At 41.5% G+C, this 20,528-nt stretch overlaps 1 protein-coding gene across 3 annotated transcripts in view; it reads left to right on the top strand.

Moving 5' to 3' along the window:
- Positions 1-1,041: 1,041 nt before the first annotated feature.
- DAPK1 (death associated protein kinase 1) overlaps positions 1,042-20,528 on the top strand; it is an 87,033-nt gene continuing 67,546 nt past the window's right edge. For 2 of the 3 annotated variants that reach the window (XM_071731819.1, XM_071731818.1), the window contains exons 1-2: positions 1,042-1,158; positions 1,577-1,721. In XM_071731819.1, the coding sequence (XP_071587920.1) occupies positions 1,660-1,721 (62 nt within the window). In that variant the 5' untranslated portion in view covers positions 1,042-1,158; positions 1,577-1,659. Of the gene's footprint in view, positions 1,159-1,576; positions 1,722-3,897; positions 3,958-20,528 lie in introns of those variants that run through there. The other variant, XM_071731820.1, reaches the window with a different exon arrangement.

Below are 20,528 nucleotides of genomic sequence, written 5' to 3'. Positions count from 1 at the left end.
ACTCTCTCAAGTGCTTAATGGAGTGTAAAAGCCATATGACTGCATTGAACTTCTTTTTCACCTTTGATGAGCAATTCACTTACTGAGAGATCTCAAGAGTTCAGATGGAAGTTAAGAGCTGTTCAGTTACCCCGCATCCTATACCCACTCAAGGCTGAACAACACTGATGGGAGGAAAACTGGGCAACTAAGAGAACAGTCGCTTCCCAAATGCAAGTTGTAGTCGAAGTTACAGCTTGGCATGGGACCAACACAAACGAGAGAAGCAAGAAGCGCTGGGAAAGCTGAACCAGAGCAGCTGCAGCAGCAGCACATGGAAAATAGGGAACGCTAACACCAAAGATGAGGTGCAACAATCGACAGAGACAATTTTACATCTTTGGTATTTAAAAAAATGCTCACTATTGTTGCCTGGCGATAAAAGAACACCTGCACGCTGAACTGCTACTAAAGTGCTTACTTTGTGAGGTGCCCCAGAGCACTCACAGTGCCGGGGCTCCCCTTGCGAGCCCCGGGCCGCTCAGCCGGAGCAGCAGCGCTCCCGCGATGGCAGCTGCTGACGGGGGCGCGGGGCCTGCGGCGGGTGCCGACGCCGGTATTGGAGAGGAGCAGCGATGGGGACGCCACGGGGGACTCCCCCGGGCAGGAGAAGGGACAGCCCGGTGCCCTCCGTGGCACCGCCACGCTCTGTCCGGCGGAGACCGCTGCTTTGAGGATGCCGGGTGCCAGCGGAGGGCAGGACGCCCGCCAACCTCCCCGCCTGCTCCCAACCCCGCTACACCCTGCCGGGGGCGGGGGCGCGGTCACCGAGCGGAGGGGGCGAAACGCTCGGGCTGCGGGCGGCGCCCGGCGGCAGAGCGTACACAATGGCCGCGCCGAGCGCCGCCCGCAGGCCGGTGGCCGCTGGGGAGCGGGCACGCTGCCGCGGACTCCCCGCCCCGCCGGGGACCGGGGCGGGGCGCACCTGGTCCGGCATCGGGCAGAGGCGGGCAGGCCGCAGCGAGGGGCGGGGGGGGCGGCGGGCGGCTTCCCATTGGCCGGGCGGCGGAGCCCCCCGGCGGCGTCGCGCTGTGTCTGCGCGCCGGCCGGGAGCGGCCGCGGCGCTATCGGCGCCTCACGGGTCGCGGAGCGGCCGGGGCTCCGCGGCGGCAGCGGCGGGTGAGGGGGAGTGGGTCAGAGGGCCGGGGGGAGCGGTCTTGCGGGGCGGAGGGAACGGTCCTGCGGGGCGGAGGAAAGCGTCCCCTCCAGCCTCTGCCCGGCGGCAGCGAGGGGATCCCCCGTTTCCGCCGTGGTCAGGTGCGGGGATGCCCGGGGGCTGCCGCCGTAGTCTCGGGGGCACGTCCTGGGTGACCAGGCAACGGAGCCACGGAGGAATGCAGCGGGCGGGCGGCTGGGCGCCGGCGGCCTCCACGGTCGGCTGGGCGGCGGTGCGAATGCCGCTGCCGGGGAAGGGGCGGGGGCCGCTGCTTTCTTCTCCCGGGCAGGGGAGGTGCCCGCTGTGCCGCTTCCTTCGGGAGCGGGGAGGGTAGGGGGGGTGGCCCCTGCGCCGGGTGTTCACCTACGCGCTCCTCCGCAGGACGTGCAGCTGAGCGCAGGGTGGCCCCTGGGCGCTGGTGATGAGGGCGCCGAGCAGGGGCTGAAGCCGGCGAGGCGGGGACAATGACGGTGTTCAGGCAGGAGAACCTGGAGGAGCACTACGAGACGGGCGAGGACCTGGGAAGGTGGGTGCGGACCGGCGGTGGGTGCGGGCTCGGCGACCGCTGAGCGTCAAGGGGCAAGGGTGCTTGGCTCTCCATCCTCTCTGGGGTGCTCGAGGACCGGAAAGTGGTCTGGATTTTAAGCTGCGGCACGGATTGTGGGCTCGGTCAGTTCCTGATGGTTAACTTAGCAGCTTGGTGCCCGCCTGGGTGTCGTGCGGCGTGCTGGGATCTGTCGGCTGCCGTGGGGGACACCTCTGGGGAGGGGGGAAGCTTTGGAGTTTTTAACGCCTGCTGCTGAGATCCAGGCGATAACTGGGAACGTGGTGTGGGTGTTTAGGGCAGAAGTTTGCATTGTGTTGGTAGCGAAATATTCTTAATGTATTGCATGTCAGTTCTGCTTTAATAACACCATTAAAGAAGTGAGAGAAACTCTGTATTTCATCAACAGTACTGCCGTTAAAGATCACTTGCTAGGCATCACTGTTGGAGATGGAATTCAGATGAGGTTATATGTAGCAAAGTACTGCAGATGAGGCAGTGCCTGCTTGAGCCTTGGTTCTGGAATGCTGTGTAGTAATCTCTTCCAACACTATTTGTGTAAAGAACTCAAGCTGCTCCCCATGCCTTGTTTTTTTTTCAGTGCTTTCCATATTTTAAAACTGTTAGTTTAATACTGGATTGTGTTCCTTGCTTTCAGCTTCTTTCCTGTTTCATTAAGGAGAAATCTGATGGCACTCCAGCATACCACTATGGCAGAATCCTTTCTAGTGTTCACCTTCTCGATTTCAAAGCTTAGGATTGGTGTTTAATTGCCATAGGGCAGGGTGTGTGGGGCACATGATCTTTCGTCTGTATTTTATGTATCTTTCCAACAAAGGGTCCAGTAGTAGCAAATGTTGCTCATAAGGTGCTGGTACGGGCAGGAACTTAGAAATTCAGCACAGTTTCTTAAAAAAACCACAACCCTATCAACCAACCAAAAAAACCCTGTATTATCAGAAGGTTCATGGCACTGTTTTTAAAATAAACTTTGCCTCATTTATGTACAAGCTTGTTGCCATGACTGTTACTGTTACAGGATAAATGTGTACTTTTGTTTTCAGGTAGCATTGGGTTTTTCACACATCTGGAATTATAGATTGTGTTGGACAGTGAAATCATACTGATTTATTTGGTATCCTGGTAGAAAGATGTGTTAAGCCATAAGCTTAGGTTGTGTGGTCTGAACATTTTGTTTGGACACATAAAACTGATTTGATTTCAATTTTTTCTGGCAAGAACACAAAGTGTTCTGAAATTCAGGTTTCTGAACTCTTAAAAGTAAAGCAGCTTGTGCTTACAGACACTGACCCATAATTATAGGAGAAAATAAAGACTCTGATCTAGAAATAATTACAATGTTTTCTTAAAGTACTTCAGGGGAAAGATGATGTCAGTATGCTTGTTCCACAAGTGCTAAGGTTTGTGTAGCCTCTCTGATTTTTTTTTTTTTTAAAGAGAGAGTGTCAATGTAGTGTTTGGTCTCTACCACATGTTTATGGAAAAGAACAATTGCCTTTGGGCTAATTATGTAAGAAATATTTAACTATAGGGATTTTTCTGAGTAAACATACTCTGCAAGTCACAGGTTACCTACAGAACATAGTAAACACCAAATGTTTCATTTTTACAGTGCAGGGAAGTGCAAACAGTGAATAATATAGTTTAAAAAAAAAGAAGTTTTTCATATTGGCAGGATATTAGGTAAATGGAGTCCAATAAAAATATGTATATTCCTGCGATCAGTTACAGACAAGGTGTTAGAGAACTGAGGTTGTTCTTTTACTCATCTTGATGCTGTATCAAGCATGTGATTTAAGCTTGGCATGTGATTTAATCCTGTAGTATTTTAAGAGTTAAAATGGATATTAAACTCTTCTCTTGTTTTTTCTTGAAAAAAGTAAAGAAAACCACTTCATCATTTTTTTTTTTCTACTTCTATGTGAAAATACCAGTGGATGATAAAACACTGTGAAACTCTTGACAGAGCCTTTGGTTTTAAAAATGAAATGCAGTTATTTTAAGAGTCAAAGCTTTCACGTCAGCAGCACTTTGAGAAACCAGAATGGTTCCACTGCAAAGTGTTATCATAAACCGTGAGAGTAAGCAAATTTGAGGATAGTAGGTTTAAAACCATGGTATTTTTAAATTCTTCTAGGGGTGATTGAACTACTACTTTGTAAATCCCATAGCTTTCCATTCCTCCTTAACTCCTTAGGTAGGTTTCTTGCCGTTACATTTGCATATAAATGCTGCTGCAAATTTCAACCTTGAGGCTCAAAACTCAGAAATCCGGGAATACTGAAACACCTTTGACTTCAAAATTTCTTGTGTTCATGTGGGAACCAATTATTATTTTCAAATAGAGCTAAGCTATCATGAATAGTTCAATTTTTGTAAAATCATCCTATTTTTTTACTTCCTAGGGAAGAATTCTTTTATTTCCTCTTAGTTAGTTGCTGTCATGCAGCAAACAATGTGAATAAATGAACAGATGAGTTTTTATTGACAGAGATGTGTTTGAACAGATCCCAAAGTTCACAGGCCAGCCTGGCTTTTGAGAAAGCTCAGTGAAGATGCAAATACTCAGAAATGTTAATAATCATCACTATTTCCCCTTGTAAATTATTTAGCATTTTTATTGCCTTAAAATAGTCCATAGTACCATAGCTAGAATAGTCATTTGAATTAGAAACTGATCTCAGAAAGGTGTCTTGAAGAATGTAAATGTGTTGTATAAACGAAAATTTTGATTGAAACTAATAACAGAGGTTTAAGTATTGCATATCATAAAACCTAGGGTTGTTGGAAACAAGGAGAAGGGACAGGGGATGAAAAAACCCACAATTCCTAGTTTTCTGGTTTCTCACAGTGCCTTTGCAAAGAAGTAATAAACAGTCCTCAGTCTTTTTACAAAATGTTTGAGTTTTATTCATTTCTTTGGTTTGTTTTGATACATGCCTGAAGAGAATAAGAAAAAAAGAAACTTGGAACTGTGAATTTGTGAATGTTGACAGGATTTCCCAGATTTGTCTTGCCTGCATGTGATTTCTTCCAACACATTCTGAGCTGTTTACAATGGTTTATCTGAACCTTTTGTACCAGTGTTTTGAGACTTGTGCATCAAATGTGGTCTTAAGCACAGAACATGTAAGATAGTGCTCTTCCTTGATCGTAGTGTACCTTGCACTGCATATACTGTTTTCTGTCTTAAAAATTTGAACTGATCAGATACAGGTTACCTACAGATGTGTTAAGTAATCATCAAACCATGAAATTTCAAGGCATAGTAGAGATTATCACGAAAGAGAAAATGTACTGGAGCTGTTTTGTTCATCAATTCTGCCTGCAGTTGCAGGTTGTGTGACTGTGCATTTTAAATAACCTGCTGCAGTGCTTTTACATGAGCCCGCCCAAAAGACAGGAATTCAGGTTCACCATGGTGAGCATACAAATAAAGACCTTAAAACCAGACTAAATTAATGAAAATATTCTTTTAACCTTCTGTGACCAGCCATCCTTGGAGTTGCTACTGTACCATGAGAAATGCAAATTGTTTAAATAATTTGAGAGAAGGTACCCAAATAAAGCTATGGTATAGATATATATGGTTTCTCTTTATGAGAACTGAAGAAATTTAGCATGTGGTCTTAAAAACAGCTCCCTCTTTCATTCACACCCTATACCTTCTCCCTCCTAGCCCCCTGTTTTGTGTTGTGGTTTGTTTTTTCTTTTTCTGTAGACTTTCATGTCCTTGTTAAAAGAGGTACAGATTGTTGAAATTATGTTTTGGAATTGAAAAATGGTAATTACACTGTGGTCTGCAGTTCTTATATTGTTGATTCTAAAAGTAGGAAGAGGTGTCTTCACAATTTTCAACTTCGAGCTTATTCGGACCTGTGTGACTCCCTAGGGAAACACTTGCAACTTCTGAACAAAAGCTACAATGAATCTCGGCAGTGTTGGAAACAAATCTGTTTCTGTTTGGTAGTTCACTTAAGCAGAAAAGCTACCATTGAAATGCAGTAACAAAACCCTAGTGTCTAAGGTACCTCCTTCATCGGTTGCCAGAGAGAAAAATGTATGGGGAACGTGCTGAAGATACCGGTAAGAGAAACCGGGGAGTAGAGCAAATATATATTTACAGTCTGAAAAATACTCTTTTTAAGTGTTGAGGAGTAAAAGCAAACTTTTTTTCCTTTCTAGAAACCAGAAACTGCGTAGTAAGCAGAGAGTGTGTTGGCAGAGCATACATGCATATATATGTATGCATACGTGTACCTTTCATTAATCATATTTTTAGAAATTGTGCCTATTAGAACTGCAAAGGTTGTCTGTCATTTATCCACACACTGTAACTACATTGCACTCGTGTTAGAGGAAAGCAAAAACACCAAAAAAACCATACTAGCATAGCAATTAGAATTTCACCTTTGTGGCACTTCTCAGGCTTGACAGTCTTAACTAATATTGTGAACTTGCCAGTTGGTAAAGTGCAAGATGTGAAGTTTTTTAGGTGATACTTGCATCAAAATGGTGACATTTAAAATCCATGTCAACTGTCTTTAATAATGTTATAGTGTAAGATTTTTTCCTATTAGTTAGCAGACTAGAAAGTCATACTGGGGGAAGCAACAATGCAAAATATAGTCTGGTAAGGCTGAAAGTATTGTGTATAAGGTATAAAATTTTTAACTGTGATAGACCGAAATTTCCATTTTCTTTCTTGGATTTTCTTGCTGTGACCTCATCTTCATTGCTCCATTAAAAGACACACATTAACCTTCTTATTACAGAGAGTAAGTGGTTAAGTACTGAAGATGCAGAAGATGCAGACCTCTATGGTACTGTTTCCTGTGCTGTTCATACAAGCACAACAATAAATACCAAATATGTCATATTCACTGCTTCTATTAGTACATATATGCAAATTCCACTAGAACATGATAATTAGTTACAGTAAGTTGAGTTGACTTTATGAGTTTTTCAGGGAAAAGGACCTGGGAAGGAACCCTGAAAACACAGGTCTCAAAGCTGCTCTTTGTGCAGAAAACCTGTTTAGTTGGTTGGTGTATTTGTATGCTTTTTAACAAACAAACAAACAGTTCAGAATTTTGAAAATCAGATACAGCAAAGAACACTCTTAGGAAACTGTGTAAATGTATTATTGTCTCTCAGAAGTTTGTTATTCCCTGCTTGTCTGCAAGCCCTAGCCCTGTGGTTGCATGGATGCTGAGAAAGAAAGTCTTATAATTGGAAAATATGTTGGGAGGAGTTGCTCTTCTGTATCCCAAGTCAGTTTACCTCCCAGTGATGCTTTAAAATGCTTCTTTTTCACAAACACATAATAACCTGTGAGATGCTAATGGCACAGGCTGCATGAGGCTGTCACCATACAGTGCTACTGGTGACAATTACTGCCTTATTAAATGTGCTGAAAGGTTTCCTACTTGAAAGGAACAAGAGTTACAGATCATTTTTTTAGGTAAAACTGCTTGGTTTATTTCTCTCTCAGGGGGACAACAATGCTTTCTTTTGTAGATCTTTTAAAATGAAGCCTGATTGAAACTAGGGCTTGTTGATTATTTTGTGCCTTCAGTTTAAACATACAAATCTCTGTAAATCTAAACTCATCAGGAAGCAGATAAAAATGCTGGTGTTTGATTTCTCTTCTAGCCAGGCTCAGTAAGGCACAATCAGTACTGGAGCTGGTTGGTAGGCTAGGAGTAGGCTGAAACTATCATTCTGTATTTTCAGGCTTTGCTTTTTTGTGTATGTTTGTGGGGATTTTTTTGTTTCATTTTTTTCATCGCTATTATCTTTCTTTAAAGATGTTTAGAATATGTCACTTCCTCTGCTGAAACTGTGCTTGCAGAACAGAAATTGGTCTTTTAGCTTAGGAAAAGGAAGGGTTAGACTGTGCTTTTATGAGAGCTGTGTTGGAAGCTCAGTCCATGATATTGGTGGCAGGAAGGAGCAGTATCTTTCTTCTGCTGTTTATTCTGTGTATTTCTATGTGGTTTGTTCTTTGTTTTGGCTTTGGTTTTGTTTGTTTAGTTTTGCTTTGGTTTGGTTTTTTGTTTCTTCTTGTTTATTTGGTTTTTGTTTTGTTTTGTTTTTTTTTGTTTTTTTGTTTTTAAAAGTTTTTTGTTTTAATGCAATTGCACTGTCAAAGGGAAAAACCCACCTCATATCTAACTTATATTAGCAGTTGAAAGCACTGAAATCTCAGCCTGCATGGAGTAGTGATTTCCTCCATAAGTCAACCTCAAATTAAAACATGTAGGAGGGGCAGAGATAAAGATTCGCATTACAACAAAGAAGAATATAAATGGACAAGAAAGTTAAGGTGGAAATTAGGAGAGCAACAGATGGTGCAGCAGTTCTGGAGTAACCTTAATGAATGATTGTTGCAATCAGTCAGAGGTATTCAAAGGTGGATTAATTCTTCGAGGAAATTAGATGTTTCTTATGAAACTCAGAGCTGTGCTCAGTGACCAGATGTCCTGTTTTGAACTGGCTTGGTTGGTCAACCTGTCCAGCAATTTTATATTCCAGAGAAAATGTGCTAGTTAAAGATGTGGGTCAGTAGTTTCTGTTTCCTAGATGGTATTGACTTGCATGTGAGCTCTGTCTCAAATAAGACTTATTTCTCAGGCTGCATTTTTGACCCCATTGCAAGAAAACAGGTGATGCAAAGGAGGATTATCCAGCAAACCTGAAAAGCGTTCATTGACTTGCCAAACAGTATAGTAGATCCTACACAGTCATCTCTAGTTCTTGGCTGAGCTAGGCAGAGGCTAGAGAAATGTGGACAAAGCATAAAGATCTTTAAGCCTGAACTGTTTTTTTACATGTATTTGCTACGTAGTGAGTTTTGGAGTAGCATAATTGACATGAGATTTAGTAGCACAGGATATGACGACCTGTGCTAAGGGGGCTAATGTAGATAACGTGGTTAAGCCCTGAGATCTCATCATTTAAGAAATGACACAGCATGTTTTTTGGTGGTTGGCTTTGGTGCTGTTGTGGTACAGAGTAATACCAGAGATGAATAGTAGGGACGGGTGTCTCCCAATATCCCTGTGCATTAAGATGCTGTGTCCTTTACATGATACTCACAGCTCCCATCCCTCCATTCCTGTTCTGTTCTAAAGGAAAGGAGAAACCCTGGAATGGTGAAGCTGCAGGAAGAAGTTTTTTAAGAGAGAAGACTTAAAACTTCAATACATTTAGCCTTGTACAAAAAAGCTTAGAATGGTATGATTTTTAAACACTGGAAGAATGAAAATGCTTGGGGAAAAAAAAAAAGAAACTTTTGATACTAGATTAACATTTACGGTGTCACAGGTGAATGTGCAGGCTGGATGCTGCTTGCTTCCAGGAGACTGAACTTTGGCTCTTGACTTTGAAATGAAGCCAATGTAAACAGGAACTTAAATTTTATCAAGACTGAACATGTAAAATTGAATGAAGGGATGGCAAGACCTTGATCCAAAATGGAGGGGTTTTGTCCCAAATGCTTGTGGCAGCTCTGCATGTGTGGAGAGGTTGATGCTGGTCGCTCCTCACAGGTAATTAGCAGTAAAAGAAGAGGGAATGGAGTCAAGCTACAGCAGGGTAGGTTTAGGCTGGACATTAGGAAAATACTGTTCACAGAAGGAGTGTTCAGACACTGGAACAGCAGGCTGCCCAGGGAGGTGGTTGAGTCACCATCCCTTGATGTGTTTAAGGGTCATTTAGATGTGCTGTTGGGGGGATATGGTTTAGAGGAGAATTTGAAGAGCAGGGATGAAAGTTGGACTCAATCTGGGGAGTCTTTTCCAGCCTGAAAGATTCTATGATTTTATGATGCTGACCTGGGGAAGGACAAAGCTGGTAAGGATACAAGTCAGTGTAGATATCTTAGCTTAGTTTTAACTACGTCTTTCTTTTGTACCGAAGTTATTATATTCTTAGTGTGTTGGAGTTAGGTGGGGGTTTTTAGTACTGGTACACATTGATATTGAGGAGAAGGTCTTGTAATAGGTGCTTTCACCCAAATCCACGATAGTCCAGATGGTTTAGGATTGCTGTAAAACACCACAGTGAGTAATCCATGGTGCCCCACAACCTCTTGGGTTTGGCATTTTTTTTTTCTTTCCCCTTATTCCCTTCTAATTACAGAAGCAAATGTAACATGGTTTCTGCTTGGGGAGGCAAAAGTGTTGAGCCATTTCATGGATGCCCAGTCTACATGCATGCATTGACTACCAGCAGTAGGGACCTTGCAGTGCAGTGGTGTACCACTCTTCACTAGAGTGGGTCTTCCCCAACTACCTGAAGGTGCAAGTCTGTTTGTTTGTTAGGAAGCTTGGGTGATCTTACCTATATGTCAACATAAACAAAAATTATCTCTTACTGGGTGCTCACAAATATAAGGTTGGAACATATCCAAAGCTTGGAAGAGTTCACAGTCATTGTATGTTATAACTGTATGTACAACCTGATTGAAATGTATAGTTTAATTGAATTTTCTGCTAAACTATGCAGAGGAGTGAGCATTTGGAAATCAAAAAAATTGCTTTGGACAGTAGCATTCTGTCTGTGTGCTTCTTGCTTAAACAAGGTGTTAAGTTAGCTTATAACTGAGCTGGTGTGCTGGAAATATTTTATTTCCACTGTTGTCTTTATTTCTGAGTGATTAATACTCTGTGTCTAAGTTTCCCCAAGTTACTTGAGGAGCCGTGCTTTCTGTCTGGTATGTAAATTGTCTTCTGGGCACCTGTCCCTTTCCTTGGTTTTGTCTCAAGAATCATTAAGTAGTAATAGAAAAACTTGAGGTAGTGGATGGGTGTGCCTGTAGAAGTGCTCAGAGTACCTGCTCATGTTCCATGAATGCTGATACCAGTGGGACATTTGTCCCAGGTCACACAGTCTGCTGAAGCTCTGGTGCTTTGAAGTTGTTAGTTTTATGGGTCAAAGCAAGGATGTTAATTTTCTGGATGCTTTGGTGACTTTTAACTGTCCCGTGATTATAGAGAAGCAATCTCTCCTACTTCCTTCTTCCTCTTTCTTTTTTTCTGAATTTTTTGATCTTGCTGACTATTGGAGAGTCGTCTGCATCTTAATAGGACTGGGCTCCATTACAGAGACTGTCCTTTTGTAGTCCTATATTTCTAAATGAGACTAAGAAAGCTAGGGCTTAAAACTTAAAATCATACACACTCCACGGTGTGTGTAAAGTTACTGCACTGTGTGTACAACAGACTGTGGTGTGTGGATAAGCTACTGTGCTTACTTGGCTTTATTATGTAGGTATAACTGGGGGAGCTGACTTTGTGTCAATAATACTGCATTCTCTTCTGTTTTACAACTAGATTATTCTGACATGTTTAACACAGATTAAAGTATGAGCTTTTTATCTACTGAAGAAAATAATATTAATGGGTATTTTACTTGGATCTAACAACTTTGTGGCCATGAACTTAGTTTTCAATGGCTTCATCAAAAAAACTGGCAGATGGTAATAAATTTTACTTTTTTTTTTTTTTTTTTTTGATACCTTTCTTCTTGATAACTTTGATCCTTTGTTGGGACACTTGGTTCCTGTTACCTTTAATGATGATAATGCAAATGTAATCCCAGAGATGACTATTTCATCTTTTGTCTTTCTTGTTTCTTTATTTTTCTGGTTGATTTTTGCTTATTTGTTTGTTGTGGTGTCTTTTTTTTGTGCCAGCATAGTCTTCAGACATTTTGGTATGGGAGTTAGGACTTTGGTACATACCTGTCTGGCAGTATTTTCCTATCTCCATGAGTAAGGCCATCTATGCAGAATTGCTGCTGATTCCCTGGGAAAGGAAAGCACATTAGGGAATGGCTCAGCTCTCTGTGTCATCTTTCCCCATTGCTTTTTATTTGAAAGGGCTTTGTGATTCTATGTACTTCACATTCCTGGCTAAATGAAGGATCACTTTTCCTGTTTTTTGTTGCCAGTTACATTAACTGGAGAACAGACCATCCCAGATTGTATCTTATAAAGCTGGTCCACTTCTGCTGCCTCTAATGTTTCTCTAAGCAGAAACCTATACATTAATGTCTTTCCTAGGTGTGTGTTAGTTCCTGGTGAAGTGCTGCCCTACCTGCTTGCTGGCCTGCCCAGGAGTTTTTACAGGGTGGCTAAACCAGCCTAATGAGAGGGCCAGTGGATGGGATGATCCAGCTCTTCGCCCTTGGAGCTACATCCTCCTGCTGCTTCTCCTTTATTGGCACTGCCACTATCCTGGGTGCTTCCTGGAAGCAGTAGGGAATTACAGGTTAAGCTCTCTGAACTGGGTCACAGTGGGACATTGGGCAAGGAGCAGTGCCAGTAGCTGGCATAGTGTAGCACTGCATGGCCAGAGGGATGGGGAAGCCTCTGGTCGTGATGGATGTTAGCTCAATCTACTGACCCATGTCATAAAGACCACACCTTGTGTGCTCTGCATTAGTGCTCTGCAGGTCTGGCCAGCTGAATAGAAGAAAACCATGTTGAATAGAAGACCTGCTCAGAACTGGAAAGCAGAACCTCACTGTTGATTAAACCTGGACAACGAGGTTGGTGACTGTACAGTCTCAGTATGTTTTCCTGCAGCAGCTACTGCAGGGTGGCTGAACAGGCCCTTCTTTGCACAGAGATCAGAGAGGGTAACTTGGAATATTTTTTTAAATGTTCTAAATTCCTAGGTGCCCAAGCTTGCCTATCAGAGTGAGTAGTTCTGAATAAAGGTTACAGAGCTGAGCAAGTGGACAATTATTTGGCTGCACACAGCAGCTCATAACTGCCCATGTACATTACTGATTTAACTCACTTGGTATGAGATTTGTGTATGTGACACAACCAGAGCTTTGTTTATAATGGGATGTTTCTTAAAAAGCTGTCTTCAGTGAAGGAAAAGCAGTATTTTCACTTCATTTTTTGGGGCTTAAATTACGTGTTTACAGCTTGCTTTGAGTGGTGAGTTTCTTACATACTTATGTAACATCAAATTAATAATTGTCGGAATAAAGTGACAAATTTTCCCCTGCAAAAAATGTCTCTACCATCTTCTGTGGAGCATGAACTTAAGGTTGTATGTTTCTTCTTGTGCCCTGGTATAGATACCTGTGGATTTTACTGTTATTCTTCATAACTAATGAGAACTAATGAATAATGGTGCAGTCCATTCCACACCTTTAACTATATCATTTCTTGCGACAGCTGGGTCATAACCAGTTTGGGGCTTTGAAGTCCACTCTCATTTCTGCTTTTAGTGAGTAGATTTTACTCTTCTTCTAGAAAGTATGTGGTGCATGATATGTACCCTGCCACTATATTAAATTATTTTTCAAATACACTGAAAAAGCAGTATTTTCTTACAGTAGCATTATCTAATGTAAATAAGATAAATAGTTTAAACAGGTGCTACTGTGCAGTGTCATGCATTTGTGTATTTTAGTTGTGGTCATTCAATGTAGAAGGTATCTTCCAGAGTTAAAATCTGCATAGAAATGGTGCCTGGAGTTATATTGCTATTGCTCATTAAGATCACAGATCATATGCTATGAAACAGATAGGTTCTGAAGAGGTGTAATAAAGGGAGACTGCTCATTGTGATCAGAGTGGAGGGCATAACTTAGATTTGTTAAGTACTATCACTGGACTCTTCTTTCCTGAGTGGAAGAACAACCACCCACTTCAGGCATGCTTCAAAACCCGTTGCTACAGATGAAAAGCAGGAAGCTGGAAACATGACATAGCAGCAACAACAGTCCTTAGCATCACCTCTATATGTAACTCCTTTTTAATACTGTAAATAGAGGTAAGGGTAGCACATTGCTTGAAAAGATGTACATTTCTCTGTGTAATTCCACCTTCTTTCCGGCTTTTTATTTTCCATCACAGATGTAATTATTACTTGAACTGTTCATGGGTGTTGAGTACTCTGCTTATCATACTTTATAATGATTTCTGAAAATCAGATGCACTCAGAATGCATGGGTACAGTCATGTAGTCAGACCAAATGCACTCAGACCAAATGGGTTTCAGCAATCTCCACCCCAAGCACCATTAAAACGAAATGGCTGGCAATCAGCTGCCTTGGAAGCTTTACAGCCATACATACTTTATCAACTTACACATTAACTAAAACTACATCTGTTTTAGATAACTGTATGCATAGGATGAGGCTGGACTTGATGATCTTAAAGGTCTTTTTCAGCCTGAGCAATTCTATGATTCTATGATCTTGGAATGTACATCATAATAGCATTTTAAACCACAGTGTTTATGATTAGGCTTCTGTCTGAGGCCCTTTCTTGAGTCCTTGTTTGCACAAGTAAGAAAATAACTAGTTCTTTGCATTTTGTGGCTTGATAGTAACTTCAGTGCTTGTGTTAAGGGACTTGAGGCACAGGGCCTTCTTATATTTTCATTTTTTTGACCATCTCCAAGAACATGTCTGTTACAGATGGAGTTCACTTTCATAATGGTTGTGGACATCTTATATTTGTCATGAGAGAAAACTGATGCCATATTTAGTTAAAACATCTTTTTTTCCACTGAACACTGATAAGGGACCAGCTCCAAAGTTCTCTAGAACAGGTCAGTACATTTTGCCTTTTGTTATGGTATTGCAAATGTGTATGTCAAAATATCAGTGACTTGGAAGTATTAATGGAAAGGGACCACTGAGATTTGGTCTTTCTGACACTCACTACACTTGGGTTTTGTGAACTGTAGAGTACAAATGAAAGAAACAGTTTCAGTGTCATTTTGCACTTCTGTCATCTGTATGCTAGAAAACTAAGAGCTCAAGCTTTGTGGTATGGCTTAGTCTCATATTAAAAATTATAACCTTATATATTTTATCTTTAATAATTGTAAAAATTAAGAAGTTTTTAAAAATGAGCACACCATGGAGAAGACTGTTTAAAAAAACTAGTTATCAAATTGCATGTATAACACCTGTGCACTTAGGCCATGTCACACTGAACTATATTACATGAAATTTTAAAGTGAAAAGTAGTCATGGTAAAGTGAGTTCTCAACAAGGAAACCCAGAAAACTGTTTCTCTTGAGCAGCGAGTTTTACGGCTCCTAAATAGAGCAAGCCACAGCATTTAAGTAGTATGTTTTTGCTTACAAAGTAAATAAAGAACTTGATTTTTTTTTTTTTTTTTTTTTTTTTTTTTTACCAACGTTGTAATTGCTGTTCCTGCCTTAGCAATAACTGGATGAGAAAGCAGAAATAAAATAGTGTCTGACCTTTGCTCAGCTTTTTGTATAAAGTTTCAGTGATGTTGGTAACTTGCATTTCTTGTTTTATTTACTGGCACAATGACAAGCAAGCATGTGTGGTATTACCCAGACTGTACAAGTGAATTTTGGATAGATAATATGAAACTGAAGACAGAGCCAAATTGTTTATATAAATACAGTAGCAGGGGAGGTTTTGTCTGTGCCTGTCTGGTTTTTGCCTCTCACCCACCTATTCTAACCGTTCAAAGCACTATAAAGGGCAGGAAAGAAAATTTAATTTTTGTTTGGCTTCTGTCACCTTTTAACACTGGGTCAGCAATTAAACAAATGACAGATGCTCTCTATTAACCCCTCTCCCTTCACAGAAAAGGAAAGGAAAGAAAAGAAAATGAGGGAGAGAGACTTGGGAGCTGGAGATTAAACCATACAGTTTTAATAAAATAGTAATGATAAAAAAAGAAAATGATGAAGTATGTGCAAATATATACAAAACCCTTACTGTGTTTCTCCCTTCCCCTCAGTAATCCTCACATCACTGTGGGATCTGCAGGGCAGGCCCTGGAAGAGTCTCGGACTGGGCTCCTGGGCTCAGCAGCAGATGTGAGTTGGATGCAGGAACGCAGGGATTCAGGAGCTCATGGATTGGGCTCAAAGACAGATGAACAGATGGGGTCTTCTCAGGACCACTGACCATAGACAAAAGAGAGTTTGACATTGTGATCCCTCAGATTTATAATGAGTATTACATATATGGGATGGAGTACTCTGGTCAGTTTTGGTCACCTGTCTGGTCCATTGATTTCTCGAGGAGGGTCACAGGTCTGACCTCTTTCCTCCCTTTTGTTTGTGGAACTTAAAAAGTTTATCAGAACCAAGCAGTGGCTGTGGTATTGCATACAGTTGTCTTGCAGTAACTATAAACATCAAGTGTTCTCAGTCCTAGAAGCAGTGACTAAAACCATCCTGTGATTTTCATGACATGCAGTTACTTAGAAGAGGCTTAACTGAAAAGCAAAATTACTAAAAGAAAATTGGTTCCATGCTAGCTCAAAACAGGACATTGAACACTTTATTCCATACCATTTGCATCATGCTCATGTCACTTCTATTTTTTGTTCCCAAATACACATACACATCAGTCCATCCTTCTTTACTGAATTTCATCTAGTCCCTGGTTGCAGATGTCCACCTGTCACCTTGCACATATCAAGGTGAGGGAGATGGTATGAAGGTTGACACAGTTCCTGTCCATGGATTGCTGGTTACAGGTGTCAGCCTCAAGGAAGTTACTGGATGCCAATCAATGAACCTAGTTCCTGTTTCATGACCACGTGCAGCAATTAACAAACATGGGTCTTGAACCCATGACCCTGACACAAAAAAAAAAAAAAAAAAAAAAAAAAAAAAAAAAAAAATTTTCCATGTGCTACCCACTGAGCCAGTCAGGCAAAAAGTTAGGTATTCTCACCCAGGGCTAGTATCCCTTGAGTATTTGTTCTCCATCTCCTGCCTGAAGCAGGTAAAGTCCAGTTTCCCCAAACAGATTTTTTTCCATGCACCACAGGGACCTTATCTCCGTACACTGTACATAGAAGCTCTGACTTATAAGACCAGCTGTTAACTAACCATGTTAGGGGTCCTCTAATTTTGAGCACATGCAGGAAACCCACTGTCAGCAAATGGGTTTTTTGAGCTTTCGTTACCTCTACATAGACCTGATGTACATGGATCTCAACTCCATCTACTCTGACTGGAGAATCACTCACTGGAGTTTGGAGCAGCCATTCTCCTGGAGGGACCTTCTGCTACATGTGCTTTACCTAATAGAAGGTATACTCACATACTCATGTCTGTAGGGCAGCAGTAGGTTTCTCATCCCACTGCTCACCCCACTGCTGTTAAATCAGTCAGGTTTTTTATGGCTGAGATGCAGGCTCCATAGGGATTAGAGACAGTGTCTCCATACTGTCACAGAGAGTATTATCACACACATACAGACATACTGTCACACACAGCTGGCATGAGTATGTCATCTACCCATACCATTACTGACAATGTAAGGGATTATGCTGGTGGCTCACTCTGCACAAACTTCTGCAGCATAGGCTTACAGCATTTACAGCATTTCATCAGGATATACAACCTGACCATCATCATAAATCACATTTTTCACAGCTAACATGCTCCAATAGTTACTAGCTTCTTCAAGCATAGTCTCTCTGCTCAGGTTGCAGTAAATACTGCCTTTGTAAGGGTACCTGTCCCTTGCAGCTGACAAGAGTCTCCTCCATAGGCTGCTAGTTTCTGCCTTTTTCACAGTTAATTTATCAATACCTGAATCTCTGGCCAGGAATCCTAGCTGTCTGGCTTCTCTATTGTCCAGTTCCATGGTATCAGCTCTATCATCCCAGCATCCAAGCAACCAAATGAGAAGTGATTCATCTCTATGACAGCCAGAGTGCTTTCTCAGACTATGCAAATCCCTCATAGAAAATAATTGAACAGTATTGGTTCTGAGCCTTGTCAGCATATGACTATCTGCTTCTTTATCTGCTTGTGTGGGACCCACTCCATCCTTTGCTTGAGGAGGACTGTTCTCATCCTCCTCGGATTTTCTTCGTGACCTTGGGCCTCTGCTAGTAAAACTTCTGGAGATTTTGCACAGGCAGGAAGGCTGGGAACAGCCTTCCCCTTTTTCTTTGCTTTGCTGCTAATCACAGTGTCGACTAGTTAGTTAAGTACCGGTGTGGATTGGGTGGGAGTGGCCGCAGTAGTTGCAGCCGCAGCTTCCTGTGTCAAAGCGCGGCAGTGGAAATTGCAGCTGCAGCATCTCTGACCTCGGTTCTGGGGTGCAGCAGCCACAGAAGCAGTGGCAGTGACCTCTTTAGGAGTGGCACGCTCCAACTAACCCTTCTCACTTCGTGAGGGGCAGCTCTCACTTTCGGTCTAAATAGTTATGTCTCCACAGTACATAAAAAGCATTAATAACTTTCAGCAGACATTTGTAAATATCTCTAGTAATGCTGGCATGATCAAAATTTGATGGACTCAGCTCAGGAGAAAACAGAGCAGTATAATTCCCCAAGGCAAAACTGAAAGTATAATTACCATCAAAGTTCACTATATGCACATGAAAAAGTCACTGCAAAATATACTGCAATATAGATCAGTATTAACAAACATTTCACAACTACAAATCTATCCCAGCACTTACTATCAATAACACACAAAGCAACACCAAGACCAGCTGAACAGTGACATTGCATACCCTACATACCACATGCAGGGCAGGATATTGGCAACTGACAGTTACTTTCACACTTAAATGATTCAGTGAACTTCTTATAGTGATCTGCAAAATTATTAGTATGTCTTTGTTATGTAACTGCAGCAATTTAGGGGCTTCCAGGAGGAGAGAATTGTCAAGCCTTCAATAATGCTTATAGGTTTTTCAGTGTGCCTTCCCTCTGAACATCTGCTGTGAATGTGGACACCGAGTACTTTATTCATTCAAATTTGTATTCAAAACCCTGAATGTGAAAAAAAAAAATAAAAAAAATCTGACATCAGAATTCCTGCGTGTGCAAGAGAATGTTTTAAAAAAACCCAGAATTACTCAGTTCCTTAAAAGCATGTAGTATCCTTTTGTTCTGGTTAACAGCAACAAAAATCAGCTTATTTACCTGGCTGTTAATTAAGCCACATCAATATATTGACAAAAGTCTAATTTACTATAAACAAGACAGTACTGGTAAGCACAGTGATATAAAGGAGTTCCATTTTGGTTTTATATAGGACTTGTAACTAGGAACAACACGTTTTCTAGTTGTATACAGATGCCAGTTTTTCATTACCAAGAATGTTCCTTTCATACGCTATAAAGTTCTAGCAACAGTGCAATTTCACTTTTTGGCAGGGACTTTGTACATACCTGAGAATTAAAATAAATCCTTCTATTTCTTTTCTGCTTCATCTTCTCCCCTGCATGCTTTCATTCCTTGACCTTCAGCTGCACTAAACTAATTTCCAAGAGCAGGGTTTGACCTAATTGCTTAGCAGAGTATGATCATGGAGAAATCCCATATATTGTCTGCTAACACTGTGGTCGTAACTTCTTTTAAGTCATGTGCTCCTTTGAAAGAAGAAGACATGGATGGGATGGAGAGCTGTGTGCTGGCACTGTCTGTGAAGGATTTAGCAGCTGTGAGATTCCCTTTCTTTCATTGTCTGAATTACCATTGTCAGTGCCACCTTTTCTTCTTGAAAACCCTTATCCTTCATGCTGAATGGCACTTAAAAAAAAGAACAGAAACTTGAATCTGTGCCTGATTTAATCGTGAATCTGTACTTTCTTTTTCCAACTAGATGAAAAGTACCTGTGCGTGTGTTCTGTATGTGTTCCTCAGAAGGCTTACGTGCAGGCATGGTGTAAAATTGAAACGCTGTGATGATTTGGAAAGGACAAATAATGAAAGACTAGAAGACAAAGTAAAACAGGAGATGCAATTACAGCTATTAAGCCCCTTGTTCTGAAAACCTTTGAAGCACTGCAGCAATCAAGCGTGGTGGGAAAAGAGGGATGGTGACTGGCTCTTGTCTGTGTACTTAACACCCAGGGGGCCTGTAGTGCCTTCCTTACCTTCACCTCACTGTAAACCTTTGGCCTTTTTGTAACAATGGCGGTACTTTCTATCTCACTCATCATCAGGACCACCTCTCAAAACCCTGAAGCTGTAGCCTGCCGCAAAGTGGAACCCTGCCTTTCCTGCCGCCATTCATTAGAGGGATGAATGCGGGGCTATTGCTGTGAAAACTGTCCTAAGTGCTCTTCTGGTTTAAGCTGTGTGTAATGGTAACATAAATGAGAGTGAAGAGGTGTTTTCTCTGGCTCTTTTGTGAGGCAGATGGAAATTATTTCTGAATAACTTGTGTATGTCTATCTGTATTCAAATAAGTCCCAAATTAAGTGTTGGTGTGGGAGTTTTTCTAGCCCATGGAGCAGCCCAGTGACAGGAAAATTGCTAATGAGAAAGACCTTCAGTGTCAAGTGGGAAGTTTTTCAGGATTACTGAATTTAATTATCTGCAAAGTATGGTGCAAGGAGGAACATCTGTGTTTCCTACCTGCTGGTTTATTTTTTAGCTAAATAATTTTTTTTTGGCCTATTAATTTTTATCTTTTCTTGGAAGACTGCTTGTGCCTCTGTAGGAAACTTCTGTATCCTTGTGCAACTCCCACTAAATTCAAAGGTCATCTGTGGCAGTGCTTAGTAGTATCATTCATGCTGCTGCCATGCCCCTGTCTTTTGAAGGGGAGAAAGAGAACCAAGGCGAAAAAGTTCTTCAGACTGTCATTTTGAGTTGAAAATTAGAATTAAATCTACAGTGATTTTTGTGTGCATGTTCCAGCATGAATTTTTCAGCCGTTTTAAGTAACTTTTTTTCTTTTTTATTAAAGCTAGGAAAAAAAGGTAATTTTCAAATAGCCATGTGTTGTCAAGGGTGTCTCTTCAAATTAATGTTATGCA

The sequence above is a fragment of the Heliangelus exortis genome, chromosome Z (genome assembly GCF_036169615.1).
Source record: "Heliangelus exortis chromosome Z, bHelExo1.hap1, whole genome shotgun sequence".
Taxonomy (NCBI): domain Eukaryota; kingdom Metazoa; phylum Chordata; class Aves; order Apodiformes; family Trochilidae; genus Heliangelus; species Heliangelus exortis.
Note: the sequence above shows the minus strand (reverse complement) of the source record. Positions and strands in the feature narration are given on the sequence as shown.